Here is a 16,933-nt window from a genome sequence, read left to right as displayed (position 1 = left end):
GTCAAAAATAACCGGGCCCCGGCTCAGAGCTGCCCCCCGGGGGCCGGAGGGCCACGTGCTGCTGGTGCAGAACTGTGCGTGGGTCTCTGAGCGGCCTGCGACCTCTGAGCCGGTGTGGGCCGCCTCAACATCTTTATGTAAACGCTGGGATGTGGGAGGAGGCACATGGCTCAGAGAAATGAGATCTGAGCCACAGGAGGAGACCCCACGCTGCAGCAGCAGGAGGAGGAGGAGGAGAAGAAGAACCAGATCAGCCTCCAGAGGGTCCGGCTCAAAACACCTCGTAGAGAAAGTTCATCATTCACTGCTTCTAAAAACCAGCAAAAAGAAAATAAAAGCAGCACCTGAACACATCCTCATCCTCATCCTTTTCTTTATTCTGCTCAGCTGTTAGTGTCTGGATGTCACAACATTTACACAGGATCATGTGTTTGCTCCAAATAAATCAATAAAATAAGAGAAGAAGAAGAAAAAGAAGAGGAGGAGGAACAAGAAGATGCAGCTGGAGAGAATGAGTTCATATCCTCCTCTCCCTCGGCTGCAGCGAGTCTCATGCACCAACAGGGGGCAACAGAGCTCCTCCCCCCACAGCCAATCAGAGGCCGCAGAGCCGGGATGTGGGCGGGGCAGGGGAAAAGAGAGGGAGAGCCACAGAGCAGACAGACATAAAAGTAAAGAGAGAAGAAGAAGAAGAAGAAGTGCAGCAGAGCCTCGGCTCAGAGGACGGAGGAGGAAGAGAAAGTGAAGCAGCAACAGGTCGAAGGAGAGGAGGAGCAAGAGGAGCAAGAGGAGCAAGAGGAGCAAGAGGAAATGGAGCAGTGTTCAGAGAGCACGGGGAGGACCGGAGCTTCAGCCTGGGAGGGTTATTAGGACGAGGAAGGAAGTCAGGAAGCCCCCACCTCCTGCTCTCTGACTCAGAGAGGAGGAGTTGCTCAGAGAGGAGGAGTTGCTCAGAGAGGAGTTGCTCAGTTGCTGTCAGACAGAAGGAGTTGCTCTGTGAGGAGGAGTTGCTCTGGGTGTTTGTTGCTGGACTGGATCGAGCTGAAGTTGAGCAGCTGTCAACATGGACGTCTGCTCAGACCAGACCCCGGACCAGCTGTAGAGACCATGGAGCAGCAGCAGGAGGAGCAGCAGGAGGAGCAGGAGGAGGAGCAGGAGGAGCAGCCGGCCCCGCACAGCACCTCCTCCCTGCAGGACGGAGGAGAGGAGCCCTCCACCTCCACCTCCACCTCCACCTCCTCAGCCTCCGAGCCTCCAGCCGTGACCCCGGTGCCCCGGGTCCAACACAACAGCAGGACCTTCACCGGCCTGAGGATCTTCGGAAGGAGGTCAGTGTTTCCTGCTCCTCCACCTCCTCCTCCACCTCCACCTCCACCTCCTCCACTTTATTCTTTATTGTCCTCGGGGGGAAATTTACTTTTCAGTCCGTACACATGCAACAAATAACACACACAACATGCAGGCACATAAAGCATTCAGCAAATATGCAGCAAATACAACACAAATACACAACAAATACAACACAAATATAACAGAAATATAACAGAAATATGACAGAAATATATCAGAAATATATCAGAGCACATCCGTGCGGTGACTTGAGGAATGTGATGAGGATAAACTCGCTGCTCAGCTCTTGATGAACTTGTGAATTTTGTAACTAAGTGAAATAGTTGTGAAGCTGAATGAACAGTTCAGTGTCTTTACGTCCGTCGTCCTGAGGCCGGAGCTTTAGTTTCAGGAGCATCTTTAATTTGTCCGAGGTGTTTGGCATCAGTAGGATCAGCATCGTCTGTGAACAACAGGGCGTTTTTAAAGTCTTGTCCTCATACGTGGACACATGCGTTTAAATATTAAAGTCTTTATTTCAACACCTGAACGTGGACAGAATTACAAACAACAAAGTCCGAACGTCCTCAGACGAGTCCTTGATAATTAGTGACGTCGTAGCTCGTTACTGCTGATTGAGTTTATTAAATGTGATGCGGTTCTGAACCTTGTCCACTCTGGTCCGTTAGAATTAATCAGCATGAACACTGCAGTGACCTAAGCGTCCACTTATGAGGACAACAGGTCTAAATGAAGCAGAATAAGAAAAAAAACTAAAACTTAACGTATGAGAACGTAGAATAATACGAGGACGCAGAGTCTCAGGAGGTCGTAGCTCAGTCCAGTGACGGAGGCATCTCTGTGTGAACAATAAGTATAAAAAAACATAAAATAAAAGAAGAGAGAGGACGTCACATATGATCAGAGGATGTGAGGATGGAATCAGTGACATCACTGAACATGTAGAGGTGCTGATTTCTGCTGGTAAAAGTTCATCAACAAATAATAAAACAAAGAGTCAAAGGGTCAAAGTGATGGAGACAAAAAGACAAGTAATAATAGATAAAGATGTGAGAAATAAATAAATACATGGAAGTAACGTCGGCCTAACTTCACTATACGCTTGTTTGTTTATTAGTTTATTTGAAAGAGACGGTTAATAAACAAACGTGCAGTAATAATGTGAACACGCTGGATTAAAGCAGAGACGCTCGTTTCATTTCCATCTGTCGTCCCTCAACATGAAAACGGTGCAAACAACAAACAACACAACAACACTTAGGAATAAACTACTTCACGTGGAAGAATCAGTGTGTGTTTCACGTCGCTACAGGTTTACTGACCTTAAACATATTTAGAGTATTTATATATTATTGGAGGGGGTGTGGCCTGATTATATATTAAATATATCAACACAACGAGATGATGTGAAACAGAGTCTGTCAGACAGGACATTCATTCATTCATTCATTCATTCATTCATTCATTCATTCATCGTGTGCTGGTATTTGTTCATTGTTCAGCTCCACGTTGAGTGCGTCTTCATTATCTTGGACACATTTAGTTTTTTATCTGGTGTCTTTATATTTTCTGTTTCTCCAGATGAATTTTAGCTTCTTCTAAATCTGCTGCCGCCATCTTTTCTTTTTTGTCCTGGAACTTTCCCACATCAGAGCAAACAGCCTGAACTAAAGCGTGGAACAGATCATCAGGTTAAATCTGGTCCAGAACATCAGACGTGTCTTTGCACTGTGTAATTAATGTATTTTGTGCAGGGTCCCTGAAAGAAATGAACAAAATAATAATAAAAGGTGTTAGTGTAGGCGCATGCTGCCCTTGAACTGAATAAAACTAAAATAATTCATTTGGAGGTTGAAACCATCTGCTGCCAGAGCTCCACTTTAACGGCCGTTCTTTTATTATTAACTCCTGGCTGATTAGCTCCTTATCAGACTCATCGTGTTCACTAACCCCCCGTTAATGGAACCAGAGACCGGACACTAACCAGTGAACCGGTTCCTCTGGCTGCATAAGATGAATCTTTAAAATGTCTCTGATGATTAGAATCAGCTTCAACAAACCTGAGATTAGAGGCTCAAAACGAAACCAGTGACAACACGTAACCTGCAGCGGCTGCTTCACCACCCGGACCAGACTCCATTCATGTTTTAGCTGTTTTTAACCACACACCACAAGGATTAACTTAACAACCAGGCAGTTAAAACGGTTTAGACTTAGATGACGTTGGTGATCCACCTGGTCTCAGTAACAGAAACACAGATAAAACAAAAAATAAGATAAGAAAAATAAAAGTAATATCTAGTGAAATAAACTGGAAACAGTGAATGCAAAAAAATGTACACGATTAACCTTTATTCTACCCACGGTAGCTCTCAACCAAAGTCCTTTCATAGTTCTGCCATTTTTGAACCTGCTGCTCTTGACACCTCTGCACAGGAAGCAGAGACGCAGCGTACGTCACATCAGAGTAAGAGACACAGTGAATGTGAGTATCTGTCTCACGTCTGAGACGTTTCTGTGGTTTTGAAGCTGGTGGAGCTCGAACTCGTTCTCGTGTTGAATAGATTCACAGTTCAGACACGTCAGTAACTGAAACCGAAAGAAAGAGGTTTCCTTTGGTGGTTGGACCACGTTTACGAGGACAGACTCAGACTCAGACTCAGTGAGGACAGACTCAGACTCAGTGAGGACAGACTCAGACTCAGACTCAGGGAGGACAGACTCAGACTCAGGGAGGACAGACTCAGACTCAGTGAGGACAGACTCAGACTCAGTGAGGACAGACTCAGACTCAGGGAGGACAGACTCAGTGAGGACAGACTCAGACTCAGGAGGACAGACTCAGTGAGGACAGACTCAGTGAGGACAGACTCAGACTCAGACTCAGGGAGGACAGACTCAGTGAGGACAGACTCAGACTCAGACTCAGGGAGGACAGACTCAGACTCAGACTCAGACTCAGACTCAGTGAGGACAGACTCAGACTCAGGAGGACAGACTCAGTGAGGACAGACTCAGACTCAGGGAGGACAGACTCAGACTCAGACTCAGACTCAGGGAGGACAGACTCAGTGAGGACAGACTCAGACTCAGTGAGGACAGACTCAGACTCAGACTCAGACTCAGACTCAGACTCAGTGAGGACAGACTCAGGGAGGACAGACTCAGTGAGGACAGACTCAGACTCAGACTCAGACTCAGACTCAGTGAGGACAGACTCAGACTCAGGAGGACAGACTCAGTGAGGACAGACTCAGACTCAGGGAGGACAGACTCAGACTCAGACTCAGACTCAGTGAGGACAGACTCAGACTCAGTGAGGACAGACTCAGACTCAGACTCAGACTCAGACTCAGTGAGGACAGACTCAGGGAGGACAGACTCAGACTCAGGGAGGACAGACTCAGACTCAGACTCAGGGAGGACAGACTCAGTGAGGACAGACTCAGACTCAGTGAGGACAGACTCAGACTCAGACTCAGACTCAGTGAGGACAGACTCAGACTCAGACTCAGACTCAGTGAGGACAGACTCAGTGAGGACAGACTCAGTGAGGACAGACTCAGGGAGGACAGACTCAGACTCAGTGAGGACAGACTCAGACTCAGACTCAGACTCAGACTCAGACTCAGGGAGGACAGACTCAGTGAGGACAGACTCAGACTCAGACTCAGGGAGGACAGACTCAGACTCAGACTCAGACTCAGACTCAGTGAGGACAGACTCAGGGAGGACAGACTCAGACTCAGGGAGGACAGACTCAGACTCAGACTCAGGGAGGACAGACTCAGTGAGGACAGACTCAGACTCAGTGAGGACAGACTCAGACTCAGACTCAGACTCAGACTCAGTGAGGACAGACTCAGACTCAGACTCAGACTCAGTGAGGACAGACTCAGTGAGGACAGACTCAGGGAGGACAGACTCAGACTCAGTGAGGACAGACTCAGACTCAGACTCAGACTCAGACTCAGACTCAGGGAGGACAGACTCAGTGAGGACAGACTCAGTGAGGACAGACTCAGGGAGGACAGACTCAGACTCAGACTCAGACTCAGTGAGGACAGACTCAGTGAGGACAGACTCAGTGAGGACAGACTCAGTGAGGACAGACTCAGGGAGGACAGACTCAGACTCAGTGAGGACAGACTCAGACTCAGACTCAGACTCAGACTCAGACTCAGGGAGGACAGACTCAGTGAGGACAGACTCAGACTCAGACTCAGGGAGGACAGACTCAGGGAGGACAGACTCAGACTCAGACTCAGACTCAGGGAGGACAGACTCAGGGAGGACAGACTCAGGGAGGACAGACTCAGACTCAGACTCAGACTCAGATACTTTAACTTTAGTTTGTTCAGTGTCAAAACAAACAAACAAACAAACAAACTCTAAAATTTAAAGTGACCAAAAAGACAAAGCGAAGGAAACGTCTGAACAGTTTCACTTCTTTTAAAATTCGCTGCAGATTCTCCTGGAGCTTCACTGATCTAGAGCACAGGTGTCAAACCTACGGCCCGTGGACCAAAAGAGGCCGTCGGTCTCTAATTAATCCACTGGTTTATTCAGAGACACAACACTGAGACCAGGACCAGACAGAACCAGGACCAGACAGAACCAGAACTAACCAGGACTCCTCCTCCTCCTCCTCCTCCTCCTCCTCCTCCTCCTCCTCTGCTGTGAATATAAAGGTGTAACCCTAACTCCAGTCAGGTGGTTCTTTAATCTCCATCCTTCTCCCCTGGTTCTCTAATTATAGCTGCTACTAATGGATTGGAACAGCAATTAATTAAAAGGGCTCATTTTTAGGGTCTGATGGGAGAGGATTCAATCTGGAGAGGAAGGACCTCCACCTCCTCCTCCTCCTCCTCCTTCTCCTCTTCATCCTCACCCAAGGGCTTTGAAGGAGAGAGTTTATTTTCAATATCAGAGACCAGATACTCACCTAGACCTGAACCTGGACCTTGACCTGGACCAAAGCTTTATCTTATCTTCTGTATCTTTTTATCTAGTTTCTGTCTCCTGGCTTCTGAGCTAACTTTAGCTCCTCCTAGCCTCCCAGCTAACTTTAGCTCCTCCCAGCTAACAGGTCCTCATCCTAGCCTCTCAGCTAACTGTAGCTCCTCCTAGCATCCCAGCTAACTTTAGCTCCTCCCAGCTAACAGGTCCTCATCCTAGCCTCTCAGCTAACAGTAGGCCCTGGTCACTGGTCCTGGTCCTGGCCCTGGTCCTGGCCCTGGCCCTGGCCCTGGCCCTGGTCCTGGTCCTGGCCTTGGCCCTGGTCCTGGCCCTGGTCCTGGTCCTGGTCCTGGTCCTGGTCCTGGTCCTGGCCCTGGTCACTGGTCCTGGTCCTGGTCCTGGTCACTGACCCTGGTCACTGGTCCTGGTCCTGGCCCTGGTCCTGGTCCTGGTCCTGGTCTGCTATGTTTTTAATCCTGACCTCATCTTCCTGCTCTGAATGTTGGAGGAATAAAAACGACCTGAGACTGAAACTGATCCTGGTTCATTGACTCTGGATCGTCTTAGTCCAGGAGCCACATCCAGACCTGTTTGATCTCAAGGGGCCGGAGCAGAAACACAACAGCATTTTAATAACGACACTAAACCATCCTGACTCACTGCTTCCTCAGCAGCCTGGCCACTTTATTAGGTACACCAGTCATTTACTAGTAGCAGAGACAAGTAGAACTAATGAACTGGTCCTAATATTGTGGCATTGTGGGCTGAGCTAAACAACAGAACAACCTCCTGTTTCCTCGGGTTCGAGGGTTTAAACCCAGGCCTGGTTTTAGGGTAAAGGTCAGAGGTCACGGTCGCCGTGGAGCCACTGGGTTAATGCTTTGTGTTAATGGAAGGAGTTTGTGTGTGATGCATTCAGGACCCAGGGATTTCACAGACCCATTTCCTGGACTATCTTTGTCACTCGCTGCCCTGTTTCTATAAATAGTCTGGTCCAGGAGGGGGTTAGGCTCTGAGGGAGGAGGAGGAGGACGAGGAGGAGGACGAGGAGGAGGAGGAGGAGGAGGAGGAACAAGAAGATAAGATAAGATAAGTTAAGGAGTTATTTGTCATGTGCAAGTGAAATGTATTTTTGTACCTGCAGCCGGTGGTAAAAAGTAAAAACAATAATAATTCCAAGGTAAAACACATCTGTGAAAATGTACAACTGAGAAAAATAAAATACTATAAAGTGAAATTTAAGCTGTAAAGATTTTAAAGCAGATGTGTGAACAGGAGGAGGAGGAGGAGGAGGAGGAGGAAGGAGAGGAGGGGGTTTAGCGTATGAAGAGGAGGAAGAAGGAGGAGGCTGAATTTAACCAGTAGATGGCAGCACAGCGACATAACAGTGGAAACCTGAAGATTAAGAGGAAGCTGATCACATGACTGGGTGGTTACTGGTTGATTGATGATTGGTTAATTATTGTCTGGCTATTGGTTGATCGGTTGAGTCTGAGCTGCTGGTTGGTTGGTTGTTGTCATGTGATGATGCGTTCACTGGTTGTCAGAAAGCCCAGCGTTCACTCTCTCCTGCTGCAGGATCAGATTCTCCTCGGTCATTATTTAAAGGGAACTTAATCTGGAGGAATAAAGAATGAAGAGATCACACGTTGGCTTCTGCTGGTCATCACGACCAGATCAGAGTCAGACGTTAAACTCTTTATTCGTTTCTTTTGTCCGTTTACTAGGTGTTGGATAGAAACTTTTTTTTTTAAATTCACTTTAAAACCTACCGAAAGTAAGTTCAAGGTTCAAAACTTTTTCATAGGAAATAAGACTTTATTTCACTCACATATGAGAAATGTATAAATGCAAGAAACAATAAGAACCTAACAGAAATATTACAAAAATATAAATATAAAGACAGTGTGTGTGCACAGTAACGTGTCACATCACAACCGATATGAATTATTAGTTTACTTCAAGTTTAGTTTCAGACTAAAATAAAACTACAATAATAAGAGAATCTCTGTCCATTCAGAGACGATTAAACTGGGAATTCTTTGGCATTTTAAGGTTCATTTGTTTTGATTTTTAAATCCAGAAACAAAAATAAATTATATTCACAAGAAAAGTCTGTGTGGTTTGTCCACTACACGGTTTGACCACATGGTGGCGTCGTGTGTCAGGATGTTTTCTGAGAGGGTTCAACCTAAACGCGTCAGAAACAGCCTCATGACGTTTTCACACGTGTATTTATTCACGGTTCTGTCTGCACAGAATGAGACGAGACAATAAAATAAAGGGCTCCGGACCAGAACCCTCAGATTAAAGGTGCAGAACCTGAACCAATGAACTGAGACCAGGAGGGAACCCTGTGTCTTCCTGTCTCTTCCTGTCTCTTCTTGTCTCTTCCTGTCTCTTCTTGTCTCTTCTTGTCTCTTCCTGTCTCTTCTTGTCTCTTCCTGTCTCTTCTTGTCTCTTCTTGTCTCTTCCTGTCTCTTCCTGTCTCTTCTTGTCTCTTCTTGTCTCTTCCTGTTTAAAGACTCTTGAACTGGTTTCACTGCATCAAACGTTCAGAGGAAAAACCCGTCTGGCCTCATTCAGACCAGAGCCACATGTCTGGTTTCTTTCTGAACGTCCTCACTTCAACCTCCGTGGACCAGGAACCACATGTGGTAACGTGGTTCCTGGTTCCTCTCAGTGAGGTTTAGTGTCATGTGGTTTTCATTGAGCCAATCAGAGAAGATCCAGGAAACATCCTCAGGTCTGATCAGGGTCTAATGTGGTCTACAAGGTCCCCCCTCTGAACTGGTTTATTAGGAACCATGAAGAAGAACAAGTGTCCTAATGTTTCTAATGTGATGACGTTGATGATGTTCTAATGTGACAAATACATGTTTACATTAGTTTAAGGACCAGGAACCAGATATGGGACCAGAACCAGATATGAGACCAGGAACCAGATATGGGACATTAATTCCTCTGGATTTAACTGTGGGACATTAGAAGCGTGTCCCTCTGTCCTGTAGGGACGTCCTGGGTGGACATGGACGGGTCTCTGAGTCCTGTGAGGGGTTAAAGATGTTCCCGGGTCCAGGTCTCTCCGTGGTTGCTAGGCCACTCAGAAACCAGCTCCAGAATTTGATTCTTTGACTAATGAGCGGCGGGTCCAGAGGAGACAGACCTGGTGACTCAGAGACACAATGTTTGGACAAATTAAATCAGATTAACATGCGGCCGCGCTTCCTGTCATTTTATTTCTTTTTGTGACCGGATCCATAATGAAGCAGGAGGCCTTGAAGTGTTAATGAAGAGTATTCTGGGATGTTGGAGTGGCCCCACGGCTCCATTCATCTCCACAGCATCACCAAGACCACGGGACAGAGGACCACAAGAGGCCTGGAGACCAGGGTCAGAGCTGGACCTGGATCAGAGCCGGACCAGGGTCAGAACCGGTCCAGGATCAGAGCTGGACCTGGATCAGAGCTGGACCAGGATCAGAGCTGGACCAGGATCAGAACTGATTTACCTGCAGAGTTATTTCAAATTAGCAGCTTAATCCCCCCCCTCCTCCCTCTCTCCTCCTCCCTCTCTCCTCCTCCTCCTCCTCCTCCTCCTCCCTCTCTCCTCCTCCTCCTCTCCCTCTCTCTCTCTCTCTCTCTCTCCTCCTCCCTCTCTCCCTCTCTCTCTCTCTCTCTCCTCCTCTCTCCTCCTCCTCCTCTCACTCTGCCGTTCGTCCTCTCTGGTCCAGGTCTGACCCGTCTCTGTCTCCTCTCAGGTTGTATGAATGTGATCTGGAGTTTGCGTCTCTGTGATTCTTGGTCTTGTTGTTGTGTAGTTGTTGTGTTGTTGTGTAGTTGTTGTGTTGTTGTTGTTGTGTTTTCTGCTGGACCACCTCGTCTCCCCCGTTAACCCGGCTCAGACCGGTCTCTGGTTCTTCGTTGCGTTTAAGAGTCTCTGGTGAGTCTAATGGTTCTGGTCCTGAGGTTTAGTTTTAGTTTTGTGGACGAAGGAAACAAATATTTGACTCTGAGCAGATGGTTTAGTCCTGGTTCTGTCTGGTCCTGGTTCTGTCTGGTCCTGGTTCGCTCTGGTCCTGGTTCTGTCTGGTCCTGGTTCGCTCTGGTCCTGGTTCTGTCTGGTCCTGGTCTCAGTGTTGTGTCTCTGAATTAACCAGTGGATTAATTAGAGATTAAAGTTATTTCCATTGATAATTTTCAGTCTTTCTGTGGTTTTTGCAGATTCGTCCTTGGGCCCAGATTAGATTCTCTAACGGCCCAAATTTGGCCCAAGAGCCGTATATTTGACACTTGTGCTGTAAGAGGTGAAACAGGTAAAAGTGTTTTAATAAATCATGATAAATGATTTATTCTGATTCTTTGACAGTTCTCAAAGAGAGATCTGGTCCTGACCAATGACCTGCTCCATAATGAGGGGGCGTGGCCTGAAGGTGGCGCTGTTTGGTTTCCCACTGAGACAGAAACCAACATGTAGTTGTAATCGCTGCTTGTTATTCCAGAGAGAACCAGACTGACCGTGTGTAGAACTGAGAAAAATAATTAGAATAAAATAAAATATAAAGTGTGTGAATGAAGTGAAACAGTTGCAGTGTTTTTAAAAAGCAGCTGTGGATAAATTGCAGTGATGCAGCTTAAAATACATGAACATTATTATATAAGTGAATAAATATAAATATAACTGAGCAGTGCTATAAGTTCCAGATACTTTGGTGTAAGTGAACTCACCGTCCGTGTTTGATTGATGAATCCATTAATTCATCCATTCATCTGCTCTGTGTTGCACCTGCTGCAGGTGAGACCTCAGAGAGAAAGTGAGAGTGGGCGGAGCTTCTATGAATAGAGAGGTTTCCTTAATCTGCAGCTAAGCCGATGTCTGATCCTGATCCTGATCCTGGACCGAGGTCAGGTCACGATCCGAGGAGCAAACATCGGCCCTGAGACCTGGACAAATGGAATTGAATTAAGTGGGGCGTCAGTGGGGGGGCGGGGGGGGGGGGGGGGGGGGGGGGGGGGGGGGGGGGGGGGGGGGGGGGGGGAAGGGGGGGCAGGGGCGGGGGGGAGGGGGGGCAGGTCGTGTGTCTGTGGAGTGAAGCCGTCATCACGGTCTAATTACTGTTTATGGCAGCAGGCAGCTTTAATTAATATTAATCACCCCCCCCCCCCCCCCCCCCCCCCCCCATGCTTCCTGTCACTGGTTCATAATTCATGCCTCCTCCTCGGGAACCGGAACCAGTCCACCACAGTCTCACTGAAACAGTTTTCACACAGCAGCAGCTGAACAGCATCAGTTACATCACTCTGGTTCTGACTGGGGGGTCGAGTCTGATTCTGCTCCACCTCCATCTGATGGGCCAATCAGATCATGGGGGCGGGGCTTAAAATGATGATTGATGTTAGAGGAACAGTAGTTATAGACGTCTGTGATTGGTTGGAGGAGAAACCAGGTGATGTAGAGGTTTTTATTCTCTGGATCAAATTGAACTCAATGGTTCCTCTAGTTCTGGCTCTGGTTCTAGTTCTAGTTCTGGTTCTGGTTTTGGTTTTGGTTTTGGTTCTAGTTCTGGTTCTGGTCAGAACTGAGACTGGATGTGTTTAAATAAGATCTAGACTTAAAGTTCAGAGTGAAAACCTCATAACATCATATCTACGGGGGGACGTCGTGAGGAGATGGTCCAGTAGTCCTGTAGTCCTCTCGTCCTGGTCCAGTAGTCCTGTAGTCCTCTCGTCCTGGTCCAGTAGTCCTGTAGTCCTCTCGTCCTGGTCCAGTAGTCCTGTAGTCCTGTAGTCCTGTAGTCCTGTAGTCCTGGTCCAGTAGTCCTGTAGTCCTGTAGTCCTGTAGTCCTTGTCTTCTAGTCCTGGACTCTGCAAAGGTTTCAGACACAGAGTTTAAATTCACACAACAACGAAAGGCCTTGGAGACATTAGAGACACTGGGATGTTGCTCTGGGGACGTTGGAGGTCTGGGGATGTTGCTCTGGCAACATTGGGGGTCTGGGGATGTTGCTCTGGCAACATTGGGGGTCTGGGGATGTTGCTCTGGCAACATTGGGGGTCTGAGGACGTTGCTCTGGCAACATTGGGGGTCTGGGGATGTTGCTCTGAGGACGTTGCTCTAGGGACATTGGGGGTCTGGGGACGTTGCTCTGGGGACGTTGGAGGTCTGGGGACGTTGCTCTGGGGATGTTGGGGGTCTGGGGACGTTGCTCTGGGGAAGTTGCTCTGGGGATGTTGGGGGTCTGGGGACGTTGCTCTGGGGTCTGAAACCTTTGCACTGCTCCCGTCTCTAACTCCTGTTTGCGTCCAGCAGCCAGAGGAGCTCTGAGACGTTTCCTCTCGTCGTCCCCTCATCCCTGTTCCCACCATGGATACTTTTTTCCGGCGCCACTTCAAGAGGAAGGACGTCCCCCTGCAGACGGAGGGCGGGGCCAAGCCCTGCCGCCAGCGGAGGCCCAGCGTGGCCGTCCCCACCAGCAAAGCCCGGCGCCGCTCCAGTGTTGGACTCCCCTCGTCCTCCCTGGCCCAGCGCCGCCGCTCCAGCGTTCAGATGCCGGACGCCAGACGTCCAGGGCCTCTGTGTGCAGGGGGGGGGCGTCTGGCTAAGGTGGGGGCGGGGTCGGGACAGGGCCGGCAGCGGGGGCGGCGCCGACGTTCCAGCACCACCACGCCCAGCCTCAACCCCCGGTTCGCCGTGTCCCGGGGGAAGGTGGGGAAGCTGAGGACCATCGACTCCCACCTGCTGGGGCCGTCCATGCTGCTGGCCAGTCTGATCCAGATGACAGAGGAGGATGAGGGTGGGGCAGCGGCGCCCGGGGGGGTGGGGCTACCACCGGCCGAGGAGGAGCAGCAGCTGGAGGTGAGGGGCGGGGCCAACAGCAGGAGGATGTTCTCTCGCTCCAGCAGCCTCCAATCAGACAGAGGAAATGACAGCAGCGACTTCTCCAGCGACAGCCAATCAGGATCAGGATCAGGATCAGGATCAGGATCAGGATCAGGATCGGGATCAGGTTCAGGTTCAGAGTCTCCCAAACCCCACCTCCCCCTGACCTCCCCCCCACCCTGCTCCTCCTCCTCTGTGGAGGTGATGGTAAAGACCCCTCAGCTGCCTCCAGCCTCGAGGCCCCTGATCCGGGCCCCTCGCTGCCTCCGCAGGAACTCCTCTCAGCTGTTTCCAGGAGACTCCGCCCCCTATGGCGCCCAGCGGAAGAGGAAGAGGAAGAGGAGGATCTCCACCATCTCCAAAGCTGGGAGCCCCTGGCCAGGGAGAGGCGCCCCCCTGTCCAGCCGCAAGACCTCAGTCTACTACCTCCACCATCCGGGCTTCTGCAGAGGCCCCGGGGCCCTCAGCCCTCTGGGGGCCCACGGCTACGACTCCCACCTGGAGAGCTGGAGCACCTTCCTGCTGTATGTGGAATAAAAACACAAAGTATAAATTATAAAAACACTCACTCGCTTCAGAAAATATCCGTCAACTTTCTGGTGTCAAATAAATTTAAATTAAATTAAATTATGAAAAAAATGATGAGGATGAACTTTACAGACATACAATAAAAATCATTTTCACACAACATCCTGAGAGTCGACAAAGAACCCGACCACTAATATATGAGACTAAAACGTTCCAGATCAGAGAGGATCCTCTACATTAAACCAGAGTCCATGAGTCCAGCCTCAGGTCCTGGTTCAGTTTCTATGAATCAGGGATTTGTCTCATGTTTGTGTTGAAGTGTGTGATGACAACAGATCAAAGGAGCTTTGTGAGGTGCTCAGAAAAAGAGTTGTTGTTGCTCATCAGGCTGGAAAAGGTTCCACAACCATCTGTAAAGAGTCTGGAAGCCACAAATAATCCACAGAGAGTCAGACAGATTGAAGACGACTGTTCCCCTCCACAGGAGTGGTCCACCAACAAACATCACTCCATCATAGTGGGAGAGGAACCAGAGGAACCCAGGGGAACTTCTAAGCAGCTAAAGGCCTCTCTCACATTGGCTGATGTTCATGTTGATGAATCCACTCAACAACCAAAGACACTGCTCTCTGTCCACAAAGGACATGTGGGACAATGTTTAGTGGACAGATGAGACCAGAGTAGAATAGTTTGGTTTAAATGTTTGGAGATGAACCAACACTGCATTCCAGCATCAGAACCTCATCCCTCCATGACACATGGGGGCGCTAATGTCCTGGTTTGGGCCTGTTCTGCTGCATCTGCTCATCATTGATGGACCAATGAACTGTGAATTCTACCAGTGAACTCTGAAAGAAAATGTCAGGACATGAGTCCATGAGCTGAATGTGAAGAGAAACAGACAAGGAGCCCAAGAACACCAGTGGTTCTCCAGAAGAACCAGATGAATGTTTAGGAACAAGTCAAAGTCCTGACCTTCATCCAGTAGAAATGTTGGAGCATCAGCTGATGAGAGGAAACCACCAACATCTCACAACTCAGCTGGTTCTGATCTGAATGGGATCAGATTAGACCCTGATCAGAACATTTATTCTGAAGGACTCACAGACTCACACACTGGACACAAGGACTCAACAACACGATCAACCCTGGAGCAGTTTAAGACACTATTCGTGCTCCATGTGTTGGGACCAGTTTAACGTCATAGTCCTGTCTAATGTGTTGATCGGGCTCTTTGTCTTCTCTCAGGTCTGGTGTGAGGATTCTGTGTAAATCTTTTAAACAAACCTTCAGCTGAGTCCAGGAGACGTGAGGTTAATCACCTGAAGGTTACTGGTGGTTTTAAAGCAGCTGTCTGAAAACTGAGAATAAATCTAAAAGGCAACATGTTTATTTCTCTGGATGTGTCTGCAGTCACCGGGGGTTATGAGGCCCCCGAGTGTCTGGGATCCCTGGGGGCTGTTTGTTGATGTGTCACGCCCTGCAGCATGGAGGAGGCATAAACCCAGCTTCCCATAAATAAGTCATGTGGAGCTGAGGCTCTGCTAGAAACCTCCTCACTCAGGATCTGGTTCTGAGCTTGTTCATGTTAAGGTTTAAATGAAACCTCCATAGTCATTATATGTGTGAAGGCAGTAGCAGACATTTACTGAGAATCATGTTTCCAGGACAGAACCCAGAGACCATTAAACAAATGAATCTAAACCACCAGAGTTTCCCTCAACTCTCTGTCTTCTCTGTGGTTGCAGGAAAGCCATCGCTAAGTCCGGTGTGCAGCACGCTCCATCCCAGGCCGACGTGTCCCTGTCTGGACCCAGCGACGCTCTGCAGGAACCGAGCAGCACCGTGGACTGGACCGTGAGTCCATGACCCCCCGACGGGGATACCAGCTCAGCAGCATCTGACACAAGCATAGATATGACAGAGTAGACATGGCAGAGATTTTCATTTTTCTTTATTTGCTTGTACATATTTAATGTTCACCTCAGTAATGGCTCATTTAGCATCGGACAGGACGTCACTGTATAATATTATTTATGCATGAAAAACTCATTTAACGCTGGAAACTGCAGCAGAAGTAAACACCAACCTGAGCTCTGATGAATGATGGTGATGATGGTGATGATGATGATGATGAGGTGATGATGGTGATGATGATGATGAAGGTGATGATGATGAAGGTGATGATGATGATGATGATGATGATGGTGATGATGATGATGATGATGATGATGAAGGTGATGATGAAGGTGATGATGAAGGTGATGATGATGATGATGATGATGATGATGATGGTGATGGTGATGATGATGATGATGATGATGATGATGATGAAGGCTTTGTGGCTGCAGGATAATGCTCAGGTTGGAGAACACGTCTGGTTTGAGGCCAGCGTCTCTGGAGACTTCTGCTACGTTGGGGAACAGTACTGCATCGCCAAGTCTCTGGTGAGTTACAGCGCCCCCTGTGGACTAATGAGTCCCTGCAGAACTTCAGCTGACCTGGCTCCTCCTCCTGACACCAGGAGTTACATGACCCTGGAATTAACCTGCAGACATTAATTAAACAAGCTAAAGTTGGAACTTTCTCTTCTGCAGCAGAAATCTGTATCGAGGAGGAAATGTGCTGGATGTAAGATCTCAGTTCACACCATGTGTATGGCTCAGCTGGAGAAGGTAAACACCTCCTCACCTCCTCCAGTCCTCACCTCCTCCTCTCACCTCCTCACTATGTCTCCTCTCTCTTCAGATTAATTTCAGGTGTAAGCCGACGTTCAGGGAGCCGGGGTCTCGAGCCGTCCGAGAGGTCAGAGCCTGCAGCAACACAGCAGCCTCAGCAGAGACGTTAGTCAGAGAAGCTTCTTCTTCACCTTGTGTTGTTTTTCAGCCGAGCGTCGTCCGACATCACTGGGTCCACAGACGGCGTCAGACTGGGAAGTGTCGGCAGTGTGGGAAGGTCGGTCTGAAAGTTACAGACTCTTAAAGATGAAGTTTAGAGGAGATTCTGCTGGACATGGCTCTGATGTTTATGGGAAGATTTATTTATTTACTATAGTTTTCTCAGATCTGTTTTATCTTGTATTTTCCTTTACATTTTTTTCATTTAGATTTTTAATCTGTGTGAGAGAGGGAAACTTTTATTTAGATTTTTCTGCATGTCATAAACATTGAAACTGTGACACTGGTAAACTGCTGGATGCTGGAGGATCAGAGAGCTG

At 48.5% G+C, this 16,933-nt stretch overlaps 1 protein-coding gene across 3 annotated transcripts in view; it reads left to right on the top strand.

Moving 5' to 3' along the window:
* Positions 1-684: 684 nt before the first annotated feature.
* dgkzb (diacylglycerol kinase, zeta b) overlaps positions 685-16,933 on the top strand; it is a 28,130-nt gene continuing 11,881 nt past the window's right edge. The window contains exons 1-7 of one of the 3 annotated variants that reach the window (XM_047596949.1): positions 10,016-10,069; positions 12,619-13,712; positions 15,465-15,573; positions 16,068-16,163; positions 16,317-16,391; positions 16,465-16,521; positions 16,603-16,671. In XM_047596949.1, coding sequence (XP_047452905.1) covers positions 12,673-13,712; positions 15,465-15,573; positions 16,068-16,163; positions 16,317-16,391; positions 16,465-16,521; positions 16,603-16,671 — 1,446 coding nt within the window. In that variant the 5' untranslated portion in view covers positions 10,016-10,069; positions 12,619-12,672. Of the gene's footprint in view, positions 1,329-10,015; positions 10,070-12,618; positions 13,713-15,464; positions 15,574-16,067; positions 16,164-16,313; positions 16,392-16,464; positions 16,522-16,602; positions 16,672-16,933 lie in introns of those variants that run through there. The other 2 variants (XM_047596948.1, XM_047596950.1) reach the window with 2 other exon arrangements.

Source organism: Mugil cephalus, chromosome 10, assembly GCF_022458985.1.
Source record: "Mugil cephalus isolate CIBA_MC_2020 chromosome 10, CIBA_Mcephalus_1.1, whole genome shotgun sequence".
Taxonomy (NCBI): Eukaryota; Metazoa; Chordata; class Actinopteri; order Mugiliformes; family Mugilidae; genus Mugil; species Mugil cephalus.
The sequence above is the reverse complement of the archived record's forward strand: the minus strand, read 5'-3'. Positions and strand labels throughout refer to the sequence as shown.